This window comes from Spermophilus citellus, assembly GCF_964194105.1.
Source record: "Spermophilus citellus genome assembly, chromosome: 14".
Taxonomy (NCBI): Eukaryota; Metazoa; Chordata; class Mammalia; order Rodentia; family Sciuridae; genus Spermophilus; species Spermophilus citellus.
This window is the reverse complement of record NC_138194.1, coordinates 24,249,854-24,275,595: the sequence shown is the minus strand read 5'-3', so window position 1 is coordinate 24,275,595 and position 25,742 is coordinate 24,249,854. Positions and strand designations below refer to the sequence as shown.

Genomic DNA, 25,742 nt, shown 5'->3' with positions numbered 1-25,742 from the left:
GCTAATAATATTATTTTATTTTAGATGTATATAGGGCCTGTAGTGATATCTCTGTTGTTTTATTTCTAATATTAGTTTTTCAGTCTTTTTCATTTTTCAAGTCTTAGGAGAGTCTTGTCAACTTTATTAATTTCATCAAAAAAATAGGCTTTTTTTCCCATTTGATTTTATCTATTTTCTCTTTTCATTTTACCAAGTTATATTCGTACTCTTATTATTTTCTTCATTCTTTTTGCTTTGTGTTTGTTGGTTCTTCTTCTTTCTAGTTTCTTTGGGTGGTATTTTAGATTATTTGTTAAAGATGTTTCTTTTTATTTTCTAATACATGCATCTCATATTAGTTCTCTCTCAATTCTACTTTATCTGCATTCCACAAATATTCCACATTCAGGTTTTCATTCTCCCTCAGCTCAGTGTATTATTTGTTTGTGGAGTTTAACCACCAGTTCTCACTCTAAAGATCAATAAATCCTTAGAGATTAAAAAAACATGGGTTTAAAACAACTCTTTATTTATGCAATAAAAGCAATGGTGCATACACACTTCCAAAATAGTGATATGATATCAAACTAAAATAATTTATCTAGGCTATCCCATAAATTATGACATGCTAAGCGTAAACAGATGTAAGATAATATTTGAAACATACCAAACTTAAATAATCCCAATTCATTTATTAGTTATATTATTGAAAGCCATAAAGGAAGTTAAATAAATCATTCAGTTTGCTTACTGCACACAACACAGTTCATAGTCTTAAGAAGGCTGGAAACTCTCCTTCAGATTCTTTCTTACTCACTTAGAACTTTAACAGGTTGGTCATGTGGATCCAACTCTACTCCACATTGACCACAGGAAAGTAATGGTGTTGCCAGCAGTTTTAGAATGGGTTGAAACACAGGAAGCAATGAACCACTCCACACATGTGCACATGCACAACAATATACAACATCTCCATGGTACTCCAGGAATACTCAATGTGACAGTAAACTACCTCACAAACTACAGATTACCACTGAATCAATGTTCAGTGCAAAAACAATATCTATAATGATCACTACAAAAAGTTTAAAATGGATTTGGGTATTACAGATGTGGAGGCAAAAAGTACCATCTGAAATAATTAGACATTAAAAATTACCATTGTAGATAGAGGTAGAAATATTGATCTACAAAGAAAATGTGATGATATTACGTGCCTCACTATTTAAGCACTGAAGACAGGTAGCAGTTTGCTCTCATTATGAGCAATGTGCTTATCAGTCAATATCAAGCACAATCACATGCACTGAAAACAGAATGGCTTAAGTTTTATTTTGGAAAGGAGAAAAATATATCATTTTTTAATTAAAAATTTCTACAAGACAAATGATAAAGTTACTCTGTGAAGAGGAATCACAAAAACATGATTAATAATAATGAGTGACTTTGACCAAATGTTTCACCTACTGACCTACTTGTATGTTACTATAATTTATTTGCATAAATTATGTTGATCTTATTTTCACATTATTATCTATTTTCTTCTGCAGTGTGAACCGATCACTTCTAGAACAATGCATGTTCAAATCCTATTTAATCTATCAATTCCTATTTAATCTCATTTAAATATTACATATTTAATTAAAATGATATTCTACAAAACATTGTAAAACATTATAATTCTATAATTCTTATAATGCCCCTAAGCTTCTTTACATCACTATCATATTTAGAAATCTTTCATTCATAAGCAATAAACTAACTCCTTTGCATACAAAAAAGCACTTTCTCAGTCATATAAGGTTATTGTGAGGTGAGAAGTTTGTTTTCTTCTATACAAAAAGATTATTTAACTGGCTCAAATTGCACATCCAGGATCAAATATTTAGGCAAAATGATTTAGAAGGAGGAACAAATATCCATAGCAGTTCATTCATTCATTGTCTTAGCAAACATCTTCAACCTTAAATGAGGCAGTGGAACCAAAAGAAACACACATTCATATTTAAAAAGCAGAAAAAAGAGAAGAGATGAAACTTTTTGTTTCCCTCTAAGAAAAACCTAGGTAATAAAATATCATTTAATTTTTTCACACTAAATTATGTAAAGTAGGGGCTTTCTGTTTTTCACTCACAAGAATCAAAATTCAGAGAAGGCAATTAACTCACATGGCCCCCTACTTGCTAGCTTTGTGACAGGTTAGAAACCAGACCTGTCTTACTTCAGAATTGATCATTTTTTTTCCTTCTAACAAACAGAAAATCAAAGCAGATAGACAAACAATATGCCCCAGCATATGCATATACCCCAAAACTAACCTTGGGTGTGACATGATTTTTCAATTAAATATACTTTCTCAGACAGTATGCAATAAAATGATGGATAAGATAAGTAAACAAGAATAATATCAGATGTGTAGCTAACATAATAAGAAAAATGTCTCCACTGTCAGGAATGATGACAAAGTACAAAATCTACAGGAAAAAAGTCTTTGAATACGAAGCAGGTTTTATTCACCCACCCAAGGTTACCACTCTAAGGTCTTAGGCCAGGGTAGGAGCTGCATTGTAGTCACCTCCTTATGCATGTCTACTTTATTTAGTGTATGTAAAAAATTAGTCCTTATGACCAAATTCTTATACTAGAATACTCACTCATCTTGCACTCAACTCTGGATAAAACAAACAAACAAACAAAAAAACTTAAAAACCAATTTGCTCAAGAGTTTGTGAACATAAGTTGTCCCACAGATGGATTTGGGATGAGATTGACTCTACTTGTGTTCTGAAATCCTCAATGGAGAATTTAGTTTAAAGACTATCTGGGTCGCTAGTATCCCCAGGCACCTGGTAGAAACAAATGCAAATTTCTTTGTAACACACTTACACAGTCAAATTGCTACAGAATTTCCCCAGAGAGAGCTGAGAAACAGGAATTCACAGTGAAAAATCACAGGAGGAAATACAGCAGCCCAATGAGTGATGTGGCAGCAAAACAAAAGGGACAAATGACAGATCTCCAAAAATGGCAGCTCATGGAACCTGGCCATAACATATAAATGGGATTGCTTAATATGGCTGATAGGAAAAGGTACAAATATATGACAGTGATATAAAATGTGATGAGAAAAATGTAAAATGGGATAGAATAGAGGAGCTGGGGTTGCGGCTCAGTGGTAGAGCACTTGCCTAGCCTGTGTGATGCACTGGGTTCGATTCTCAGCACCGCATATAAATAAATAAATAAAGTCCCATCAACATCTAAATAAATACTTAAAAAAATGGGATAGATAGAACTTCTAGAAGTATAAAATGCACACAAATAGAAGGAGAAATTCAATACACCCTTCAAATAATACACTCGGTTCCACCAAAGAGAGCTGAAGAGTAATCTGAAGGAATTACCTTTGGTATTTCACAAAGGGACCAGTAAGTGCAAACTCTGAGAAGAGTAACAGAAGGAAAAATCAACCGAGCTTATCTAACCTCTGACCAGGAAATGGCATTGAGGAAAGAAACAGAGAAAGCGAGATAGGTAGAATTTTAGTAAATGGCCGAGAATTCCATAAAATTGGAAGAAATACTTCACCCCTCACATTCAAGTCCTGTGACTCCCAAGCAGTAAGGAAACTTTAATATAGATGCATCAGTGTGAAAATGCATATCACCACAGAGCAGGGTCAGGTAGGCAGAGGACAGACAAGGACTCTTAACTCTTCAATGAACTCAGCAGGATGAGAGAGCCCCTACAAACAAAAATACTTAGCTACATGGCCAACTTTCCCAAAGTCTGAAATTCAACATGGGGACTGAGTAATCAAAACAATTAAATAAAACAGATTTTCAAACTTTTTTAAAGTGAAGGAGGAAAAAAATCAACTAAATACTGTTAAACACCATCACCTATTTATTATCTATATCCATCTATTTATCTATCTATGCAATTCTATCTCTTTATTTACAGTATACACACATGCATTTATCAATATAGCTTAGACACAGACATATAATTTATGTACAATGAACAGAAAAAGACAATTAATTATAAATTTAAATAAAAACCAGCTTTTCCATGTGGGAACAAATTAAATAATGAGGGATTTCTGAGGACCTGGAAGGTAGGGATAAGAAAGTATTTCTTAACCTGGTAAAGGGCACATAGTTGATTGCATCCTTCTTGACTTTTATACTCAAATAACATAGTTCAAAAATTAATTTGTACAAATATGCTGCATATTTGTAAGTCAATTCATCAATAAATTTGTAAATATAAACAATATAACTCATTAGTAAGTGTAACTAAGGATTATCTATTTTCTAAATCAACTTCAGTTCTCATACTGTTGCCCATCTCATGACAAAAAAAAAAAAAATTACTGATGTGTAATGAAAGAAAAGGCAAAAAAAAATGCTCTAAGCTGTTTGGGAGGTAGAGTTAAAGCTATCTCATTATTAGTTTAATTTCAAAATTTCAAGTTTTACTTTTGTAGGTTAAAATAATAGTAGATAGTTATTTTTCCAGTTTTTATTTTGAAAAAAAAATATTAAACATACAAGAATGTCTAAATGTACAATCTTATAATTTTAATCTAAAATCAACAAAATGCATGCATTGGCTACACTCATTTTTGTTCTCTCTGTCCAGATATTGATGGAGATACTGTTTTTACTGAGCCATTTCTGAGATAGATATCATTACACTTCACCCCTAAACTAGACCAGCCTACATTGTTTAAGTGTTTTTCCAATGTTAATTTTCTCCAATTATCACTCTAATTTAATTTGATTGCCACCATAATCTAATGTGTCATGCACATTTATGCATCCGCAATTGATTAATAATATCCTCCATATGTACTCTGCCCAGTGTAAAATCAAACTGATATACAGTCAGCTCTTCATATCCAAAGTTTCTGTATCAAAAAACTCAGACAACCATGGATAGAAAATATCTGGAAACAAGTTACATCTCTACTGAACTTGTATACATTTTGCGTCCTTATTCTTTAAACAATGCTGAATTATAATAATGTACATATCCCTTATAATGTATTTATATAAGTACACTGGGGTTGTAGCTCAGTGATGGAGTGAAATCAATACTTTAAAAAAAATAAGTAAACATCTAGAGGTGATTAAAGCATATAGAAACATGTCTTATTCAACTTTGCACAGCTATAACCAAATGACTGACAAGAGCAACTTAGGAGAAAAGATTCCTTTGGGTTCACAGTTTCAGAGGCTCAGTACATGGTTGGCTGCATCCATAACTTTGGCTCCTTGGTGAGACTGGAACATCAGGCAGAAGGGTGTGGAGGAGGGAAGCAGCTCAGCACATGATAGCCAGAAAGCAGAGAGAACTCCACTAACTAGGAATAAAATATAACCCTCAAATGAATGCCTCCTGCTATGCCCTACCTTCTTCGAGTTACCACCCATTCAAGTGGATTAATCTACTGATTCGTTTATGGTTCTCATAATCAAATTGTTTCACCATTGAGAATGCTCTTGCATTGTCTCACACATGAGCTTTTGGTGAACACCTATACCCTAAGATGTGTGTAGGCACATGCAAATACAGCATCCCCTACACCTTGATGGAGTCATGTTCTGACAAACCCACCATTAATTCGAAAGTGCACTTAATTTATATAACCTACTGAACACCATAGTTCAACAGCACAGTACAATGGTAGAGTATCAGTCATTGACCCTGGTAATTACTTGACTAATGGAAGCTACAGCTCACTGCTGCTGACCAGCAACACGGGATTATCATACAGTAGCATTTAGCATTTAGCTAGTCCAGTGAAGAATCCAAATTTGAAAGTCAAAGTACAGGTCCCAGTAAATTCAAATTTGAAGAATGGTTTCTACTTAATGTTTATTAAGTCAGGTCTGTCCTCACTGTGCCATTTTACACCAGGGACTTTAGCCTATGCAGATTTTGGTATTCATAGGGGTCCTGGACCCTACTCCCTTGCAGGCCCAGAGATGACTACAGTATATTCTTCCTATGTTCCTAGCATTCTTCATCCTGATGCTATTTTACTTAAAGCCTTAAGATGAGTCCTACGTATTATTATTTCCATACAATGCTCAGAGAAGGGATTATCTTCTGCTTGATTGAGAAAAAACTGTGATTTTGTGTAATTCTTCCTAAGTTTAATTAATTCTTAAATGAAGATTTGTTTTGTTGTATCATTTGTCTCCACAGTTCTTCTCCACTGGTTCCTCTTGGCCAACTCATATGCTCAACGATATTGAAAAAAATACAGAAGGATGGGGGAAAAAAAGGCTTTTTTGTGTGTCTTTTTCTATATGCACACCTTTCTATCATTCTCCTTACCTTGTTGAGCTGCTGTCGACACTTCTTCATGTTTCCTGTACTGTTCTATTTTGATCTGGCTTCAGGCTGTTCCACACCCTTGAATCTGTCACAAATGGAATTGGCTGAGACCAGATTACAGTAGTGGGAACATAGTCTATGGCTCCTTTACAGTTCACCCCTTGAATCAATTAGCTTTCTCTCTTTCCAGCTTAATACCTCCTCATCACTATAAATCCCATCACATGCTATTCAAAGGTTGGTGCTGTGTAAGTGCAGAGACTACTAGAATGATTCACATACAACCACACTCTCCAGAGTCTCATGGTTTTTTGGAGGAAGGAAACATGCCAATAGAGAAGAGCAATAAATGCCATCAGTCTTGGAGAGAAAAATGTGAACAGGTTCAGTGGAAACTCCAATTACCCCCGAGTCTGTGAAGCCAATACTGGTTTGTTCATTTATTTTGAGCTCCATATCAACTCCTGATGGAGTTCTCAGGAGCAACTCTAGCTGAACATATCTCAATTCAACTTTTATCTTACTGCCCCCTGAAATCTCACCTTCCTCCTCAGATTCTTGCTTTACACTATAGCCCACCAATCCACTTTGTACCCTACTGAAATCCTACCCTACCATTAGCTACTAACAGTGTCCCATGAGTCACAATCCTTAATTACCAGACGCACTTTCAACACTTGTTAACTGTGTACACGATTTCACATCTGATTAAACTGTCTGTTCCCCTCATGTATCTTACAAATTTACCTCATATTTAAGAAATGGTATCTGAATTATATCCTTTGGAAGCAGCTCCCGATGTTGACCTTTGCATTCTGTGTAATTAACATGTGTATATATATATATATCCACATTTTATCATGTTTCATGTGAATAAAGGTATGTGTTGAATCCTTACTATGTGCTTGTTTTACAAGCATTAAATCATTTAATCTTTATGAATTACCCACTTAGTTAGACCATAATGTGATTTACTAGTAAAGAAACAAAGAAAATATTATGCTTCTCATTTAGTTATAAGGAAGCTGGGAAATGAGGGATGTCAGTGGCTCTCGTGGTGAAGGTTGACTCCTAATAGTGAAACACCACTTAAGGTATGACAGAGAGATTTCCAGCACTGCTTTGCAAACTTAGCAATCTCTGTAAGACTAAAAGGAAGGGACACTCTAGGCTTCAAGATTAGGCTACTTTATTATCTATCTATTAGAAATGTCCATTCTCTAGATGGTAATGGGCTACTATTACTATTAATTTTTAATTGGAAAATACACCCTTTCCTACTATTTTCACCCATTTGGCGGCATCTTCCCCAAAAGTTCAAAAATGGATGAGAAACACTTTGTTCTTCATATAAAATCAAACATAAATAGTGATTAATACAGAATTAAACTGATAGCTTCTCTATCCCTTTTACTTCCCAGTGACCCCATGTACCATTAGGGAAAATCATATTTTATAGAATACAGTCAATGGGTCTACAAATAGAGGCACAGATAGTTAAACAAGTGTGGTATACATATACAACAGAATATTATCCAGCCATAAAAGAAGGAAACTCTGCCATTTGTGAAAGCTTACACAGACGTGGGGAATAGTATAAGTGAAATAAGACAGGCATAGCAAGGTAAATTCTGCATGATCTCATTTGTGTGTGGAGTCCAAAAATGTAAATTTCATAAAAACATAGAGTAGAAAGTTATTTCTAGGAACTGAGAAATCAGGGAAATGGGAACAGGCCCAAGCAAAAACTATAGATGAATTTTTCAATTATCAAATGAACAAGATCTTGAGATTTAATGTACAACCTGGGTAAGAGTCGTTACACACTATAGTATGAGCCAACCATCAGAGTGTACATCTTGAAAACAGTCATGTGCCATGTAATGTTTCAGTCACTGACAGACTGTATATATAAAGGTCCCATAAGACCCAGTGACAAAGTATACAAGTACACTCTGTGGTGTTCCCACAAGAACATTTCTCAGAACGGTTCCCAGTGTTAAACAGCGTGACTATATATACGATATTTATTGTCAATTAAATATTTTAAGACTCAAAACATTTAAAAAGTCAATCATTGACATATGAGCATTTTAAACTATTTACATATGTGCATGTGCATACACACACGCACACGCACACACATACACACACATAATGTGAATGTCATGCATGTGTGCATGCACAAACTGTGATCTCTTTGTTGGACTCCAGTGAATGGCTCTCTGATGTGGGAAAATGAAAAAAAAATCATCCTTTCACACTTGTGGGGGAACTAGCATGACTCCCAGGTTAAATGACACTATGCTCTTTTAAATTTACCTTCAGGAAATTGTGTTCTCACTAGTGGGATAACTAATTATGTGTATTCTCCCACAAGAAAAACAGGAGGGAGTCGTGTTGATACTTAAGTCTAATCATGCCAGCAAAAACACTGCTGTGGGATTGACTATACACACAAGATGTACCTGGCAGTTCTGCCATATTTGTGATTTAATTTCCAAGATTTTCTTATCTTTTTTTTTTTAGCAACATCTTTTATAGTCATATCTCTGTGGTAAAATACTCAGTAATTTTGGATTGGTATTAGTTATATTGACCTTCTAAAACTATTCTTGTTAATATTTAAAACCAGCAGAGGCTAAATTTAATCCTTTTTCTTCAGGGCACATCAAAGGGGATAACAACACAAGGGCAGTCACTGTCATCTCTGATTAAGTATGGCAAACGGTTCACAGGGACCACAGGAGCTGGATGTTTGATTTCTGATCATCAGGGGGAGATGATGGACTTCTTTTATGTTTAGCTGATGGTTTAACATATCTATCTGACAACTGCAATGTTTCATTCTGATCGTCACTCTCTGTACCTATAGATTTGAATCATTGCTGTCTACATTCTGTTACTCTTTCTAATTATCACAGATGGTACAGGCTTCATCTGATATGGACTCAAGGCTAGAACCTCAATTATAATCTCTGAACAAATCACAGAATCTTCTTGTAACATAGCTCATGGAAATCTTGGAGGTAAAAATGGAACCTTCCTTTGCTGACAAAAGTCAAAGTAAATGCATGGGATCTTTCAGTTTTAACTCTGGCTATGTCCGGTAAATGAAAATGTTTACATGCCTTTCTAAATGATCTATAGTTTACAAAATTTTCTGCATATAACTGCAATAAAAGTGTCAGATATGGGGCTGGGGTTGTGGCTCAGTGGTAGAGCACTTGCCTAGCATGTGTGAGGCACTGGGTTTGATCCTCAGCACTACATAAACATAAATAAATAAAATAAAGGTATTATGCCCAACTACAACTAAATATATGTGTTATATACATGTGTTTTATATATATAAAACACATATATTTAAAAAGTGTCAGGTGTGTAAATGTGCTAGATTATTTTTCCTCTACCCCATTTCTGTATGCCCTCATACTCTGTATGAGAGCTACTGCAAACTTATAGATGCCCCACGTTCATCTCCATCTCCTGTCTGATGCAGGTTAATGTTAAATCATCTACATAATGAACTCACTCTGATGGAGTCCCCAGAGCTCAGCTCCACATCATTTTCTAATACAGTTCATCAGGCTGCAGTATTTCTGTGCTGCCCTTGTACTCATTGCAGTCCTGTGTGATGAGTCTCAGAACCCAGTTTATGAGGTAAATTCTCTTCCCAGGGATCCCTTCACCTTCTCCTCCCTTCCAATAAAGTCCTGCTCACATACCTACCATCAATTTTCAATCTGGATTCTTGCAACTGAGCTCAGTCCTAGTAGATATCAAGGGTTTCAGAGCAAGGCGTCAACAGGATCTCTCAACATGGATAGCTGGGAGTTGTCCACTCTAGTAATGATTGAACTATAGACACTAACATTTTGCCTGATTGTGATACTCCAATTGCTCAGTTTTGTGCATTGCCCTCTAAAAGCTTTTTACTTAGGCTCATATATCAGTGTTTATTTTTTATGGTCAGTAGGTCAATTTCAGGTTTCAGGAGTACACTGCTGCCTCTATTTCTGCTGTGGATATATTGTCAGGTTCATCACGAACTCCACAACCCAGGATTGTTCCACTGCCATACATGAGCCTCACTGTCTAGGAGCTTTCTCTTAGCATGAGCTGGGAATACCAGAAGTTTCAGGTAATAAGAAATCTACAAGCAGCCTTCAGCTCATGAGATGGGTCTGGAAACATAAATATCTACTTCCTCCCTATCGTAGAATAGGAAAACTTACATTACATATAAGTTTATATTCTTTTGGTGGTTTCAGCATGGTAATCTTAATTTTCTCCCTAAAGGTTAAACACCTGATGACAATATTATTATTTTCAGACTATGGTAGACAGTCCAATGAATCACTTGAAATTAAGGAATAGTGAATAGTTGTAGGAAAAAAAAAGAAAAAGCACATGCAATCATCTCAATTGACAGAGAAAAAGCATCTGACAAAGTTTTACACCTATTCACTATAAAATTCAACACCAGTTCAATGCTCAATGATCTAGAATAGAATGAGAACACCTTACCATAATAAAGACCATAAATGAAAAGCATTATATTCAAAGCCGAAAGATTCAAATATTTTTTCTGTGAGATCAGTAATAAAGCAAAGATGCCTACTTTAACCATTTCTAAATCAACATATTACTGAAAGTTCAAGCCTGAATAGTTAGGCAAGAAAAATAAATAAAAGGCACCCAAATTGGGAGCGAGAAAGTAAGTTGATCTCTATTCAGATATGATAAACTTTTGTGTAGAAAACGTAAATATTCTTAAAAAATAACTTTTCAAACTAATGAACAAATTTAGTAAAATATTATGGTACAAAATCAACATGCAAAATTCACATTCCTGTTAATGAACAATCCAAAAAAAAATTTAAGAACACAATCTTCTAACAATATAATCAGACTAAAACAGTAAACAATTAACCAAAGAAGTGAAAGACTTGTAAACTAAAAACACCCAAACACTACTGAAATTCAGTAGTAGCAAACACATAAATAAATGGAAAGATATCCCATGCTCATGGATCATAAGTTGTAAAAATTTAAAAATTCCATAACATTCAAAGTGATTTACAGATTCAATAAAAGTCCTAACAAAATTACATTGGCATTTTCTGCATAAATAGAAAAATCTACTCTGAACTTCATATAAATCTCAAGGAATCCCAGATAGTCACACAATTTGGAAAATGAACAAAGCTGGATGCCACATACTTTCTAATTTCAAATTTCTTAATAAATATACAGTGGAAAATGAAATAGTGTGTTACTGGAATAAAGACAAATATAAAGATCAATGGATCATATTGAGCACAGAACCACAACCTTGCATATATAGTAAATTATTTTTTACAAGAGTTTAAAGATGCAGATGGTGTTAGAAAACTAGTTTCCAAATGCAAAAGAATCAATGAACCCTTACCAAACACCATATACATAAAATAACTCAAAAGGGAAAGGACATATAAGAGTTAAAACTATAAATACAAGAAAACATACAAGAAAGGTTGATGACACTGGATTTGACAATGGTTTCTTAGATATAGCACAACACCCAGTTAAAGAAAAAATAGAAACATTGAATCTAATCAAAACTAAGCTTTTTTGCATGAAAGAGAGCTATCAACACAGTGAAATGGCAATCCATAAGTTAGGAAAAAAACATTTGCAAATCACAAATTTGATAAGGGATTACTATGCAAAATAAAGAATTCCTGCAACTCAACTTCGAAATAACACCACCAAAATGGGCACAGGATATGAAGAGACATTTTTCTAAAGAAATATATAAGTGGATAATACGTTCATAAAACAATGATCAGCCTTACTAATAAATAGAAGAGTGCAAATGAAAACCACGAGATTCCAACTCACACTCATGTGAATACCTATTATCAAAAATACGTAAAAGAAAAGGTTTGAAGTAGAATGTGGAGAAATTAAAAGCCTTGTGCACTACTTGTTGGAACAGAAAAGAATGCAGCTACTGTGGAAAATAGTATGGCAATTCCTTGAAAAAATTAATCAAAGAACTATTGTTTTATCTATTTCATTTTGGGATATATACACAAAAGAATTAAGTATTGGGACTCAGAATTATTTGCATACCCACATTCAGGGCAGAACTTTTAGAAAGATACAAAAGGTTGAAGCAACCTTTTAGATAGTAGTCCACTGTTGAATGGGTAGGTAAACAAAGTAGTATATAAATACAATGAAAATTAATATGTCATAACTGGAAACGAAATTCTGAGATAGATGTATCTCAAAAATATTATGATGAATTCTTTGAGATAGATGACCATCAAAAACATTATGCTAAGCGAGATATAGAGAGGATTGAATATTCCATGATTTTGCTTATATAAATTACCTAGAATATCAATATATGGAGGGACAAAATGTACAACAGGGATTATGAGGACTAAAGCAACTAATTAGTAGGGGATGACAAATATTTTGGAAATAAATAGTGTGGTGCTTGTGACAACAATGCATGTACACTTTGTCACTGAACTGCACATTTTAAAATTTCTAAAATGGTAATTCTTTTGTTATGTGTAATTAAAAAATTTTTTTAGTTGTTGATAGACCTTTATTTTATTTGTTTATATGCAGGGCTGAGAATCAAACCCAGTGCCTCACACATGACCAGGCAAGTGTGCCACTTCTGAGCCCCATCCCCAGCCTCTTGTTACATGTATTTTATAATAACTTTTTAAAAGTTTAGCTGACCAGGTATGCATGGTTCTATTTCTGGACCATCTTTAATGTTCCACAGATTGATGTGCCCATATTTATGAAAATATCACACTGTGCTTATTTTTAAAAACTTACAGCAAGTTCTGAGATAAAGACATAAAATTTCATATAAAACATTTTTTTTATTTATTCAAGATAATTTTAGCTATTACAAGTCTTTTGTATTTCTAAGAAAATTTTAGAATCAACATGAACAGTTATAGAAATATGTTGGGGTTTTGAACTAATTTGTGATAGTTAAGAAGACATGACAACTTGTCAATTTTAGTGCTCAATTCATGATCATGGTGTATTTCTCCATTTACTTCCTCATTTCATTTAACTTTTTTTTATTATGGTTTAGTAGTTTCAGGGTAGACCCCATATACATTTTTTGTTACATTTATTTCCTAATATATTATATTTTGACATACTATAAATTACATTTTTTTCTTTTTTTCCATTGTTTGTTACCAGCTATCAAAACACAGTTCACTTGGATTGTCATCATTATTTCTAGCAACATTGCCACACTTATGTGTCACTTTATTTTTTGTAGATTTATTTGGAATTTCTCTGTTTTACATTATGAAATTCACAAATAACCCAATTTTAACTCTTTCCTTAAAATTATTATGCTGTGTATATCTATTTTCTTACTTTCTGTACCAGGTAGAACATATGGAATCTCAGGTAAAATTTAGGCAAGCAATGATCACCAGTTTGTTTCAGTCTTGCAAAGAAAGCTCTGTGTTAACCATAACGTTAGTGAAAAATAATCATTACGTTATTCGTATTTTGTTGAAAGTCCATCACTTTTTTATATTTGTTGGCATTACAATTAAAAGTTTCCCCTTAACTGTATTTGAATTCTTCCCAGAATTCTAAGCTTTATTTATAGGCACAATTTATCTTCAAAAAGGAGACTCGGTCTATGTGTATTAGTGTCTTGACTGCAAAATTAAAATCGATACATTATTTCAGTGAAAATACTGAGTTTTACTCATTACACTTAACTGATCCAGGAACTGTGTGATTTATTTATTCCAGAGACTTATGTGAATATACCTCTTCTCACAAAAAAAAAGGAAAAGAAAGAAAAAATATCTATCACTCTTCTGTTATTAACCAAGAGGAGGAAAGGGCAACCCCATGGGAACAGTTTAATCAGCCTTGACATCCAAGTCCATGATTCAGGATGATTTAAATGATCTGTGACAAAAGAATAGTTAACAGTCTGCAAAATGTCCATTATCTTCAGTTAGCAAAGGCCTATTGATTTAGGACCTTGTGTGACTCCCATAGGGTGTGAGTAAGAAGTGATGTGAAAACTCCAATTCAGCATTATTCACCACCAGCAAAACACTCGGAGGTAAGTCTGTTAGGAAGGTACAAATTAAATCTTCATGCTAAATAGTTGTAGATGTCTGGGGAAATCAGGGAGCAGAACGTTTGATACTATCTATAATTTTCTTCTGAGATCACATATGGCAATCCTGTTAAAATGATGTCTTTAACAAGGTTGTACAATGAATGAAAAACTCTAGAAATTGCCCTGTTTATGATAAAATCTGTTTGTTAAATAAAATCTAAGCTCACCTAAGGATGTCTTCCACAGCTGTACTTCTTTGCTAGAAAATACACCTATCTGTTTGTGTAGTAATTTATGCCTCTTTCTGGAGCACGGCTTGATATATCAAGAGCATACAGAGTTGTAGAGAAGAGCTGCCTAACACTTAGGTATAATTCTATCATGGAGGTCCACAGAATCCTTCAGTTGTAATCCTAGGGTCAGTCATTCACCATGAGTTCAGTGACTGCTACTGAGAACCCTCCTGCCTCACTGGCATTGGGAAAAGGGTTCAAAGTGATGCAAGATAAAACAAATGCATGCGACACAATCTGGCACCTTCTCAATTAGCCCTTGTCTGAGAAGGTAGGATACACTCTATGATCAGAAAATGCAAGTGCAAGTCACTCCTATGAAAGCTGAACGTCCTTGTGATGACAACCAGGAGCCCACAGACACTGAGCTAGAGGTGATGTGTTTGTGGATCCAGCAAAATTCTCAGACAGGGGCATGGCTTAGCCTTATGAACAACAATTGCATGTAGGACCATTGACTAGGCTCTGAATGAACAAGAAAAATATAAATATTTCTTAACAAAAGACAAAAGTGAACAACTTAACAAAAGTAAGAGCTACTTACACCAGAATAGAAAGGCTCACCAGACACACAAATCACATCCTGCTCCTGGATGATCAGAATATCTTTGGCTAGGTGCAGCCGGACTTTGAAAGGCTCCTGATTACCATCCTGCAGCAAACAAATCCCTGTCTTTGTCTTCAGAGAAAAAAGAAGAAGGAAAAAAAAGAACAAAGTATAGTTATAGGTTATAATTTTATGGCTTATTTACAGCCAAACCCATTAAATAACATTTCACAGCTGGGAAATATATACTTTGGTGAGTCTGATATTTATTACTTTATTGTGCAGAGAAATGGTAAAACCATTTTAAACAAATTAGATGCATGGATTATGGACATTATGTCAACGATGCCACATGAAATTTTGGAAACTAAGAATTATAGCAAAAGTACTGTACTATGTTTGAAAAATAATAAGAGTTTATATGAATACTTACTTATAATTTGAACATAAAAGTAATAGTTTTATTGAGATACAATTAACATTTCATATAACTTGACTTTTTAAAGTATATAGTTATTTTTTATAATATTCAGATGTACAAGCATCAAAATGAGCAATTCTAGAACATTTTGAACATCTGTAAAATAACTGCATACCTCTGTCTCTCCCTGCCCAAGCCTAGACAAACACTAATTTACTTTCTGTAGCCATCATAAAATTTGGCATCTGGACACATACCTACTTAACATATCAGGGATTGAACTCAGGGGAACTCAACTACTAAGCCACATCCCCAGCCCTATTTTGTATTTTATTCAGAGATGGGTCTCACTGAGTTGCTTAGTGCCTCGTTTTTTGCTGAGGCTGGCTTTGAACTCACGATCCTCCTTCCTCAGCCTCTGGAGCCTCTGAGGTTACAGGAATGCTCCACTGTGCCTGACCCTACTTAACTTTAGTGTAACTGCTCTATACTAGCATTCCTATTTGTCCCACACTTTGTACTTCAGATGGAATGAGGAAAAGTGGTAAGTGAATTATCTAAATTAATGATGTAAAACAGATCCTAATTTAAAGTCCAAAAATTTTTGTTCCTAAATGAATAAACATGCTTCGCATATTTTTGGAAAATGTGAAGAAAAGACTGTGAGGACTTCTGAACCTTGTACTACAGAGCTTTAAATCACAGACTTCATAATCACTGAAGAAGACTGGATCTTGCCAGCCTCAAAAACCTTTATTTTATTATAGTCACCCTAGCAAGGGCATTTAGCATTCCTGTTTGTCATGCTATGAACTGAAATTCACGTCAAACAGAATATAATTTCTAATTCTTATTATGAACTAAAAAATCAACAGGAGCAATGACTACTTCAGAAATGCCTTTTTTTGTTTGATCAATTAATGAATCATTCTTGATGAATGGATAATACATAGGGAGGCATATTTATCCTTAGTATTTGAGAGGTGTATTACCCCAGACAAATAATACCAGGTTTTCTTGTGTAATTTAATTTTCCATGGGGATTCTTAGGAGTTTCTTTCTTTGGAAGAATTTTCCAGAATGTTGATGAGCATATATTTAGATACTGCAGCTTCCAAAACTAGCTCTTTCTGCAAACTGATTTATCACATGTACAGAGGCACACCATTTTACCCTCCATATCACATACAATCATACACCCGCCTGTAAGTATTTTAAAGGGTGCATGTCTTTTTTAGGAAGTACAGAAGCTTTTTTAAGAGCAAGGACAACATTCTTTTCTCATCTCTGGCAACAGCACTCAGCAGATGCTCACTAAATCATGCCGATTAATCTATTCACCAGTGTCATTCAACTGGATATGTCCAGAGGACAAAAATATTTCAGAACAAGCAAATTATACTTCCCTTAGTATGAAACAGTTTTTCTGAATTTTTCTCATGAACAATTCTTTCATGCTTTCAGTGTGATCTTGGCCGGGACCAACCAAGAGACACTCTAAGGGACACAGACACAGGGAGGAGTGGGGGTATAAAATAATACATCAAAGCCAAGTGATCATAATTGAGCACATTGGACAGTTTTTCAATGAAAGGTAGACTCTGGGCCAATTTGTTCCCCAGACATGTAATGGAATAGCTGGTAATCACAAGTAATGCTGTTTCAACTTCAGGATGAGAAAGGGGCTTTTCCCTGAGAGTTCAGAAATAAATTATTGTTATACATCAAAGAGATGTACAAGATCAGCAGGGAAAGGTTGGAGAGCTCCACAGAGCCAGGAGCATTCTCTCATCTCATTTCTGATGTGGCCCAGGTTAGCATTGCACAAGTAATGTGACAAACGTCTCCAGTTTGTTAAATAACTGTCTGGAAAACAGAATACAGATTTTTGAGCTCCCTCTAGTTTCCTGAGATGTCAAGATTTACAAATAATAATAATAATAATAATAATAATAATAATAATAATAATAATAAGCTTTTCATTAGAAGAAAACACCCCACCACCACCACCACCAATAAAATGTCTGTTCTGCTTGTCCTCAGAAAGCTGAAGACAAATTGACATTAAAATATATTTTACCACGAAAATTCAGCTGGTACATGTGAAAATACATTTTAAATCTCACAAATGCATGACTTTTGCAAATATTGTAGTGCATTAGCAGAGAATCAGACATGAATTTAGACAAATAGTCTTTTATTTCAAAGTATTCTTACTTATTACAATAGTACACAACTGGATGTGGTTGTACTGTAATCCCAGAGACATGGGAGACTGAGGTAGGAGGATCAAGAGTCCAAGCAAGGCTATCAAGCTAGATGAAATAAGCCAATTACAGAAACCAAAGGCCAATGTGCTCTCTGATATGTGGATGCTGACACAAAATAAGGGAGGGTGGAGTCTAGAAGTTCATTGGAGTAGACAAAAAGGAAGGATGGGGAGGGAGAGAGGATGGAAATGGGAAAGATAGTAGAGTGAATTGGATAGAACTTTCCTATGTGCATCTATGAATACACAATAAGTGAAAATCTTCATCAGGCAATACCACAAGAAGGGAATCCTAATTAGAGTCAGTTGTATTCCATGTATGTACAATATGTCAAAATACACTCTAATGTCATGTATATCTAAAAAAGAACGAATTCTTAAAAAGCAGAGTTCAAGAACTGCCTGTCTGAATACAAAAGAAAAATAAATAAAAGGTCCAGGGATGTATGAGGATGTGGTTCAGTAGTACTGGGTTCAATCCACAGTACCAAAAGATATGTATATAAATATGATGTGATGTGATACATGATATGGCAGCATTGTATAGAGGGCAATGAGATATTTTTGAGAGGAGGAGGTTTCAAGGAGGACTGATAGAAGACGTGTATAGTTCTACTGAAAAATAAATTGGGGAAGCAATTATTAAGAGGATCCAAAGATATTTTAATCAATGGGAAAAATGAGTATGCCTATCTCATGGGATGTAAGAAGATGGAAGCAAAAGGCAATTTCAATACTGGGCTTGTGTGAGCCATCAGAGGAGTGGGAGAAGAAGTGCTGGGTGAAGATTAGGCAGGTCCAGGTTCCTGTAGAATGTGGCAGGGGTTTGACGATGATGGAGATACCCTGGCAACATGCCAGTGATGAAATAATATGCTCACATTTGTATGTTCTAACTAATTTCTTACAGCAGTGCGGAAGATGGAAAGTAAATGGGAAAGTGAAAATATGTAACTGTTATCAGAAGCAAACACTCTGGTCAGAGGATGTTAGGGAGTAGTAAACAGCTGCACTTAGAGTTCCTTTAGGGCATTAAAAGAGTAGGGGAAATTGATTGCAGGGCACTCTCCTGAGGAAGAGCAGAGTGGGGGCATGGGTATTCTCACTAAAGAAATATGGTCACATATTTCATTTATTTGTTGTTAATAACTACTCAGATGTGTTTACTAAATGCAAAGAAACAGTAATTTGCTTTGCTATTCAAAAACCCAGTGCAATTGCTTTCACAGATAGAACAAGACCAGAGATGAAGTTATGGGGCAGAACTAAAGCCAGGCTGCTGAAACCAGGTTCTGTGTTCTGTACTAGTTGCTTTGGGCTCACTTATACTGAGGTTATTTAGGGTGATCTTCCCAATTATCCTGCATAAGATGGTATAGCCCTTTGCATCTTTCACTGGATAGAATTTTGGTTATCAAAATATTCCAATGGAGCTGAGGTTTTAGCTCAGTGGTAAAGCATTTACCTGGCCTGCTTGAGGTCCTGAGTTCCAAACTTAGCACAAATCAAAATGAATGAAAATAAAAACAACAAATAAAAAATGCAAACAATAAAAATAACAAAAACAAAAAACTAATTTTTATGTAGTGTGAATAATTCTGAAAAGGACAATATCATCTTGCAACAGCTGCTCATCATGGGTCAAAGCAATGACCACTGGAGATAAGAAAGCACTCTCAAGATATCTATTATTAATTAATTATCTATTAATTTTTCCCTAACGCCATGCTGCTACAGGGCATAGGAATCTATATGATGTGGGAAGAGATTTTTATCTCCACTCCATTATGATTTCTTCAGAGGATAAGAATTGGAATTCTTTTGAAAGTGGGAGTGCCTGCTAGTCCTGTCCAAACTAAAAGAAACCACAGCTACAACAACTTCAGAGGTCCAAGGAACCAAATTCTTTAAAACTAGAAATCATCTAAACACTTATAGGCCTCCAATATTAGTATCAACTTACGACATACACCATCTTCCTTTTTCTTTATTAACATGAAGCAATTAACAATTATTCATTGCATGTAAGTGAATAAATACATGTAATATGTGTTTATATATAAAATGTAAAAATATCTTACAAAATTATGAATTGTAAAGTACACCAACAAATTAAAATTCTAAAGGAAGGAATTATTCATAAAAATGTTATAACTCAAATATTATTTTTCCGTGCCTGATTAACAATGCTATATAATATCTGGATTTTACAGATTCCACATTGGACACCATTTTGCACAAATAAATGATTAAAAAGTGACATTTCTTAGTTATGTAAAAGGCAATATTTTAGACTGCTGTGTTTTATCCAAATCAATTAAATATGGTTATAAATTTTCAGGAATTTACTTTGTTATTAAAACAAATGCCACATTTAAACTTTTTAAATTTTATACTTGCTTCAACTTAATATATATTTTGGAACTTTAAAAAGTAGATCTTTATCTACTCTCTTCTTAAAAATTAATAACTGTTTTAAATTTCTGTTCTTGTTGCTTAAAAAACACAAAATGTGCTTGCTTGGAACTTTAAAGTCTACATCTTTAAATTTTGAAATGAAAATCTGCAATATCCTACATAAGAAACCAGGCAGAAACAATAATATAAAACCGCAAGTACTCTTGCAGGTATTTCTATATTTTGGTTCACAAATACACATTAATTTGTTTTGTAAATCTGTGGTCTTAAGTACTATGCAATTTTTACTACATCACAGCAGTAGTGCATTAAATATTATACCAGGCAACGTGCTTCAAACTCTATTTTATCTTTTACCTGCCCCCTTTCTGGATTAATTTGAATCCTGGCTTTCTCCTCAGCTGAATTCTAGTCTTTTGTCAAGTACTGTATAAGGCTTTTTTCTATGTGAAGCCTCTGAAATAATTTCATCCAAGGATGAGTCCTCACTCTTTTGAACTCATACTTTCATAAAATATTTATGTGTCCCTGAAACTCATCAGTACTCTATTTTGGTATCACATGTAATGACATCAAGAGTATTTAGTTCAATATCAACATTATTTAGCTTCCTCTTGTATATTGTTATTACAAGATTTTAATAATAGGCTATTGCTCTTTTCATTACTGGTGATTATTAATTAATAGGACCTAATATAATAGTTTGATCCTAGCAGAATTTCTTTCAACATTTGTAATCATATTGGGGCTGAAAAAATAGCATCCAAAATACTGGTGCTTTCAGACATGCCTCTGATTTAGGGTCCCCTCTGATCTTTCCTTGTTTTTCTACCTCCTTGCACAGGAAGAGGCATTTTGCAAAGTTCTCATATCTATCCAATCAGATGCCCCCAAAGAGAAAAACAATTGCTTTATATTTTCTTTCTGATATTGTACTAATAAGAGAAGGCAAAAATCTGGTTGCAACAAGGTAGATTCAAAGCAAAACATCATGCCTAGATCTTAGAAGAACTTTGTCCTGGTCCCATATGTCTGCCCACAAAATAATTTATTAGCCCTCTGGAATTACCTGGATTGCCTATATCCCTACTCTCCTCTCCCCTGTGAGGAGAATGGTTAAGCTTCAACTTTCTCACTTTTGCAACTCCCACTCTGTGTGTGGATCTTATGATCTGGTACATTAAAATATTTGTATGTTTTTTTCCTGATAATCTGTATTTTCCAGTTTATTTCATGTAGTGAAATTATTAAACATTCAACAAGGAAGTTAGAACTACAACTGTAACATAGTCATAGATTATATTTCATCATAGAAAGAACTAAAATTATGTACGTGAACAAATTATTTCACATAGTCACGTGTTATGTAAAAGTGGATCTAAGTCTGAGAAGCACACTATCAGGTGATTTTTATCATTATGGGAAGCTCATGTGGTACTCACATAAGCTGAGATGTTTATGAAGACACCAGGTAACGAAGTATTTTGCCAAAGAGTAAAGTACCATTATTCAGCGAAAGACTGTATATGTTAAAAGAAATATGTAGCTTCATAATCAACATAAAGATGTAGGTCTTACTTTAATAAAGGCAAATATGAAAAGTGAGGAAAAACTGAAAATAAACATTGGCTGGAACATACACACTTTTTATGATGAAATGCTTTTAAAAGCAGAATAATGGTAATCAGAGGCTGACTATATCTATACTAAATAATGTCTTGTTATGTGTATATTTTTCTGCTAAATTTTATATTTTATATTTGTCCCTAAAGCATTTTATGTAAGTTTCTTCCTTCATTTTTGCTTCTCACTAGACTTCTAAATCCCGGGTATTTTTTTTAATTGCAACATTTTGTTTTCAATAGCAGAAGTTTCTTAATCAATAAATCATTTATTTAAAACAGATTTATATTAGATACTCAAGGTGCTTTTAAAATGATATCATGTGTTCATTCTTCTTTATGTTTTTACAGAGAAGAAACCTCCTGACATCCACAATGCAATAGTCTACCTTGATCTCATGTGCATCAATATCAGGTTTACATTTTTATTCCTTATTAGTAGTCAAGAGAAAACAAAAATATGGAAATAATATATTCCATATATCTTTGACTCTAATTTCCAGCAATGAAGTACTCTAGAGAGAGCTTTAAACTTATTATTAGGAGTTCTAAGTTACACATTAATGAATTAATTAAATAGCTCTTGATATTTCATAAAATGTCTAGATTTCCTCACAAAGTGACAGTTACATATTTGGAGTATCCTATAGTTCCATGTTCCTGCTGATCTTGCCGGTGTGCAGAAGACACACGAATACTGTACTGAGCAGCTTAGGAACTCCACTCCCAATTGGGGACAGAGTTTAATGTGGTCCAGATTCACCAAAGGCTCATTGCAAGAGAAAGAGAACCTACTGCCATGGAAACGAAGGTACACAGGTCACAATAGAATCTGATTGGTATCCCAAATCAACATGTCAAAGCAATGTTATTTAAAAGGAGACCTAGGAAAACTTATGTCAGTCTCTGAAGTCCAACATATATAATTTGTTATAATAGTATTATCTATTATTCATTTTAATCACATAAATTTTGTATGGGTCCCACATGTGTCTTATTCACACCAATATCCATTCAGATTAAATGAGTGCTTTGCTACTCAAAAGTAGATAATATCTGATGAAAACAGAACATTTTCTACATTCAAAATTAAGAGGATGCAATTAAAATTAGATATGACATAATTTAAATTTAAGCTTATACTATCCCACAAAGCCTATAAAATGTTAACTAAATTAAGAAAAATGTATGAACTGATAGGTGCTGAGTTTAAGACATGAATAAGTTATTATATATTTTGACCTTAATAGTATTTAGTGTGGCATGTGAGAAAGATTTGTAAACAAATAACTACAATGTAATTTTTAAAAATGATAGCATAGACATATTTAAAAAGTATACTTAAATGTTTAAAAATGAAAGAAGCATAAAAATTAAAAGATAAAAGTACTTTACTTGTTTTCTAAAATAATTTTACTTACATTTTAAACTCAACACTTAATGCTTAGAAAATTTTAAATACATTTTTGCAATCAGTTTAGAGAAAAAATAAGCAATTGTTTATCTCAGATTCCTGAGAGAAATTTAAGTACATGACATTTCACTAAAAGGAAAATCTTCACAAATGTTAAAGACTAAAGTTTATGGTTTCTTTGGCTTGATTTTAACACTACCATAGGTAATCTAGTTATGCCTGTTTTTTTGTTGAGTCACACAAAATAAAAATACTTTAAAATTTGAAAGCAAATGCATTTTTTTTCCTAAAAATATTTTAATTTTACCCGAAGACTGAAAAAACAAAACAAAACAAAACCAAAAAAAAAACCTCTCAATTGTTTGAATGACTCAGGCTTAGTGAAAAAAGAGCCTTTTTTCTTAAGACAGAAAGGTTACGTTCCCTGGGGCTCCCATCCAAGCACTATTGAACTGTACACTTGAGTGGTCTTTAATATCCTTGAAAGAGTAATGCATCACTTTCACTCATACCAGGGTGTGATGGTAGCTTTGCAGAGAAACTGAATTGTTATATATTAATACTTAAATAATACTGAAATACTTAAGAAACATTGGAATCAAAACTTGTAGGATTTTAGTGCCTCCCCCCCCCAAAAAAAATACAACCTTAATTGCCTTCCAATTTATAACCATGTATGTGAAAAGAATTCCTTCCAGTAGTTCCTCTCACCATACAGTATTTAGTTGATGGAAAGGAGCAATTCAGTTATTAATATGCTCCCATCTTCCTAAAGAGTTGAAATCCAGGGCTTCCCCAGGCATACTTTGGTTTTCTAACTTTACTGAAAGAAAACGTACTCTGGATGTAAAAGGATCCTATCACTCACTCATCCTCTGCCCAAAGCAGTGTTCCACCCACAAAAAGTGGGGCCAAGTCTGTCCTGCTTATGTACTGTGTTTTCCTTATGCAAAAAGGCAGAAGGCTATTGCACCTACCTCCTCACAGGCGGTTCTGAAATCCATGTGCTATGGCACCACAAAGGATGTGATCTGGAAAGAGAGAAATCATAAGCCATTAAGCAGAGCATTGAGTGTCAGAGAAGAGAACATTGGCAAAGTGTAAGAAATGGTGAAGCCAATACCATGGGAAAACTGCATTTGCAACCACTGGCATGAGGGAAAGCAGGAGACGAAAAGGTCTTCATGCCCAGCTTTTGTAAAATATGTATACACTGAAACTGTGTGATGGAGAATCTGTATTTCTGTATTTCCACGCATCTCTAAACCCTGCCAGGCATTCAGACATGATCTACAACAGGACTAACCTCTTTTCTCAGGGGTTACCTCATTGCCACCATTCATTTTGAAACCTGAGTTTGCAGGTGGGAAAAAAACTTCAAATAGGAGTAATTAGGTGTTGCTTTTCATCTGGTTATCTCTCAAAAAAAGGTTGACTGATCTTTCTCTTTTTAATTAAAAAGCTACATGCATGAATAATTCTCTCTGGAATTTAAAATTTTATTCATAAACACTATGATTCAAGGAAGCTCTGTATCAGAGTGCATAATATTAATATAAATCAATGTATGAAATATATAATACAGATTTTCATTTAAGGGTCAATGTAATACCTGCATAATGGATGCAGATTTAAATCATATGAAGGTTTTTTAAAAGTTCTTTTAAAGAGTTTTATCTCATTTTATGATTAAAAAAAAGTAGATGTCACACAAAATTGATACCTATCTACAATGACAGGAAACAATGCAGAGTCAAACTGTATTCATTGAGTAAATGAGACTTCAAAGTACAATTTCAAGATACTTCCCCAAATTACTCTGTTTTAAAACAGTAAACCATTTTATCCTTCTTTGTTACATTTTTGTTGTTGTTTGATAAGTTTGAGAATGCTCAACCCAAGTGAGTGGGGTAAAATAGAGAGGAAAGTGTCACCCACACTGACACTGAATTAACGGATCATTTTTCTTTTTTTTTTTTTTTAAAGAAAAGATCGGTTATAATCAGTAGAAACCAAACATGTTATTTAATATTTGAAGTACTTTCCCTGGATAAATCTTGTGGATTGTGAGCTTGTCTTTATTTTACTGAAATGTATAAGTGACTGATTAAAATAAAGTTGGTTAATAGTAAATCATTTGCAAATAAAAATACAATTTTATGAAAAATTAATCATTTGATGATACAAATCAGTTAATATTTTAGTGTTCATGTGCATTTTGTTAATATTTAATAAGTTGTTATTATTGAAGACTACTTTTGAAGAACCCGTAAATATCTGCCTATTTCTAACCTAGATAAAAA

At 34.0% G+C, this 25,742-nt stretch overlaps 1 protein-coding gene across 2 annotated transcripts in view; it reads right to left on the bottom strand.

Moving 5' to 3' along the window:
- SNTG1 (syntrophin gamma 1) overlaps window positions 1–24,443 on the bottom strand; it is a gene marked incomplete at both ends in the record, with an annotated part of 324,893 nt that extends 300,450 nt beyond the window's left edge. For both annotated transcript variants that reach the window (XM_081266627.1, XM_081266628.1), the window contains 2 exons: window positions 15,293–15,427; window positions 24,417–24,443. In XM_081266627.1, the coding sequence (XP_081122753.1) occupies window positions 15,293–15,427; window positions 24,417–24,443 (162 nt within the window). The remainder of the gene's footprint in view (window positions 1–15,292; window positions 15,428–24,416) is intronic.
- Between the last annotated feature and the right edge of the window lie 1,299 nt (window positions 24,444–25,742).